The following is a 3,934-nucleotide window of genomic DNA, read 5'->3' on the forward strand; positions in this document are numbered from 1 at the left end:
TAACTGATGTAACATTATGGTACATTGTAGTATGATGGAGCATGTCATTTAAGCCCTTGTATTGGTGTAAAGGCGGGTAGGGAGGGAGGGAGAGGGTGTCATCAGCTGTAGTTGGCGAGGAGTCAACAGGAAGAGGTCAGTGACGGTTGCCGAGTTGGATAAATCATGGGCGATGTCATTTCCGCTCTGATGGCAAGTCGCTGAAAAGAGCGGAAGGCACTGCGAACGGAAGTGGGTTTTCTTTACTTTCTTGTCTTTTTTTCCCCCAAATTGTCCTTCTCAGAAAAAAAAAATAGAAGAAAAACAAAACCATGTCCGTTCGACCAGTTTGTACAACGGTAGTGGGGTACTAGTAATAGATGGCACACACAATAGATGAGCAACACAGTACCAGTACATGTACACGATATTTGGCTGATGTAATACAGTATCGCATATGCATCATGTGGATGTGTGTGTGTATGTGTGTGTGTGTGCCAGTGTGTCAGTTCCTTTGAATTTATCGGCTGTGGTAAAATGTTAGAATTTATATCATACGTACGCCTACATGTAGTATATTAACAAAATTTGTACCACCGCATGCACTGCCGCAGGGCAGACCACTTTCACATTTGGTCATTTCTTCACGGATAATCGGAACACGTGATTATTACCAACATCGTCACACACACACACACACACACACCTTACACACGCTCACATACACACAAACATCCCACACACGCTCACATCTTAAAGGTACTCTAGGTTGCACCAAACGCTTCTACCACAGTTCATCAGTAAAATAAAATACTCATAGGACAGATTGTGTATAGTTCCAAGCCGATCAAAAAGATGGCCTTTGTTTCTTGTTTTTTTTTATTTCATAATAAAAATAATTCCAGAACAAAGTGTTCGAGATCATAAATTTATACAAATACTATCACCAACATTTTCTTACTTTGAGATACCCTTGTCAAAACTTTTAACAAGTAACAATAATATTCTTCCTCAAAAGCGGAAGAATTTTGTGCGAGAGCTGAAGTAGGTTTTCTTTTCAATCAAAGGAAATTGTCTAAAGCTTGTCTCCCACTGACGCAAAACGAGAAAGATTCGTCATGTGAACGCGAACTGGACACCGCCAAAATAAATAAATACATCCAGCAAGCAATTAACATTTTAAACATCCAAGGTCCAACAACAACGAAACAGTCTGATAACATAGAAAAATATCTAATCGACAAACATACGGGGAAAAAAATCAGAAAAAGGGATACAATTGTCTGAAATTCTATAGTACTTATGACTTCATCTTTCGGGGCAAAGCCCGCCCACGCACGAACGTGACGACATGGCGGATGTTTGGCCAACCGCATCCGTAGTTTCGAACGTGTCGGGGTAACTGAGATAACAAACCAACCAACGTGGATATGTGTGAGTTGAGCATCACGAGGATGTGTGTGTATTGAAGAAAGCCGGAAATTGGTTGAGCGGGTAAGTGCGGGGTCAATTGTTCTGTAATTCTCTGCGAATTCAATGTATACTCTCATACAATTATGCCTCGTGTATGGCCAATAGCACAACAGGTTTGAATATTTTAGGGTTTTGATACCAAAAACGAGATTAGAATTCAAAGAGTTGGAATGGTAATTCAAACTAACCCGCAGTAAAACAACACTTTTCCAGCACGGTACGGTTCACATGTACACTGTATTAAAGTGAAGCGTTTTTTCATAACTGTTCGTTTAACATAAAGATACTGGAACCAACTAAAATATTGTGAAACAGTGGAACACACACTGTAAACTCATCTACATTTTCAGTTACAACTTTTATGTCAAACAATATGTTAAACAATGTAGGTAGCGCGCCCAAATTGCAGCTACCTACTGTTTTATAACATTCCACACATGCCATATAAGTCGGTGGCGTTGGGCATAGACACAAGAGTGCGTGAAATGTTGGCATGGTATGACCAATACACGTTACCCCCCTTTGTTCACACACAGGTTACCCGAAATTCTGAATACAGCCACGCCTGAGTAGTAAAGGGCTAAAGTCCACAACTGGAACAAAAGATGCTAGGACCTTGTCTGGGCTTGCCACACTGATAACAATGGAAATCGTGAACAATCAACGTAGTAAGGGCGTGAAAGATCGAGGCCCCGGTATCGACTTGCGTAAGCAAGCTATAGCTGGGCAGGGATTTTTTTGTTCTTTCTTTTTCAAGTTCTCTTTACCCGATTTATGACTAAGGTGTTACGTTGAGCTATCATCGAAAAAAACAGGCAACAATACAATACTATGTGGATAACAATCTCTATAACAATCTCTACATTATCGCATATGACAAAACTTTCATTCAATTTCCACGTTGTGATCTCACAATCGTCATAAAACACATGTGAAAACAACAATTAGACATGGATTTAGAGTCTGTAGATGAAAGCCTTTCTTCCAAACTTTTAAATATTTCCAATATTAGAAATCCGTTCCTTCCGCAACTCGCTGGAATCAAAAGGGTATTCCAAAAATATATGTCAAGTTCAGTAATAGTCCATAATGGCTGGCACACAGAATGTTCGACAGTCAGTATAAATTGTCTTTGGCAGTGAAGGGATAACCCGACGAACTAACATGCTGCTATAACGGCTGTCTGTAATGTTTCGAAGGGTCGACTTGTGAGCGTGGTATACGATGCACCAGACGACGGAGAGGACGACTCCTTTTCGACATCGTACGACGACAACTTCCCACTCGACTCGCCAGCAAGTCCGTGGAAACCGGCTTTGAAAATGTCCACTAGCGATGAAATCGAGCTGGTCGATCGCTCCGGAGCTGACGTCTGACACTGCGAGTCGACTTTGGCGCGTTTCGGGATTATCGCTTCGCAGGCCTCCTCGGTTTCCGTCCTCTTTCTCTTCACACTTGGCACGGTAAGACAGGTCGTCGTCGTACACGTTTCGACGCTCGAGTTCTGGCTGATGGCGGTGACGTTGCCGAGAGCAACACGATCGGAGTCCGTGCTATGACACGAATGATTGTCTGATGATAGCAAATGCCCGGTGTTTTCGCTGGCACAGTGTCCGCTGGGGTAGATATTTTCCTTGTCCGAGACAGCACTCGCACTCTCTGCTGGCTCAACGACCACACGGCTTACGGCGACGGTCTCACTCTCGCAGGTAGAGTTTCCCGCGGTTTCATTGTTCTCCTCCGTGTCCAGTTCCCCAGCGTACTCAGCACCCGACTCGTCGCTTTCATCGTCATTATCCCAGTCAGGAGAGTCTGTGCAGTCGTCCTCGTCCATTTCGGGTTCCGAGGAACTCTGCTCGAGAGCGATATGTCCAGGCATTCTATTGCACATTTCCTCGTAGTAGTGGATTCTAGCCGAGTGTAGCACAGAAGCTACAAGCAGGTTTTTGCGTAGATTGATCCCGCCACGTTGCCGGCGCGAGCCAGCGATTTTGTTGATAGACAAGGTGATAAGCTTCTGCGCCTCCATGTTATTTTCCAGGTTACGATTTATTCCTCAGCAAGATAGTAAAGCAGCGGTAGGCCGTAGCAATTTATAGCGATTTAGAAATGGAAGAGTATTCCAAATCACAGTTCAGATTGATATTCCGCAGTATGTTAGGTACGGCGTGTAGGTCCCGCGTCTTGCAAAGCGTGGAAGCGTAATGAATGAAAGCTAACCGTTACTCACGAGGTGTATATATTCAACGTCCGGCTTGACGTCATTCAATCAATTACTCGACCAATCGCAAGCTTGCATACTAAAAATAGGCATGAGAAGGAACACGTGTACGCCCTAGTCATCGCGATATTGACCAATCAGAGCCACCCTAGGATGAGTCGTGTATGATCATTCACAGTGACGTCACTAATCCTTTGTGTCGGGCTCTTGGAATTTCCACGAGGCAACGTCATTGTATCATTAATAAACACAGCGTACACA

At 43.6% G+C, this 3,934-nt stretch overlaps 1 protein-coding gene across 1 annotated transcript; it reads right to left on the bottom strand.

Moving 5' to 3' along the window:
- Nucleotides 1-816: 816 nt before the first annotated feature.
- LOC140240694 (uncharacterized) lies at nt 817-3,721 on the bottom strand. The gene has a single exon (XM_072320451.1). The coding sequence runs from the start codon at nt 3,479-3,481 to the stop codon at nt 2,612-2,614; it is 870 nt and encodes a 289-aa protein (XP_072176552.1). The 5' UTR covers nt 3,482-3,721; the 3' UTR covers nt 817-2,611.
- Between the last annotated feature and the right edge of the window lie 213 nt (nt 3,722-3,934).

The sequence above is a fragment of the Diadema setosum genome, chromosome 17, assembly GCF_964275005.1.
Source record: "Diadema setosum chromosome 17, eeDiaSeto1, whole genome shotgun sequence".
NCBI classification, from domain to species: Eukaryota; Metazoa; Echinodermata; class Echinoidea; order Diadematoida; family Diadematidae; genus Diadema; species Diadema setosum.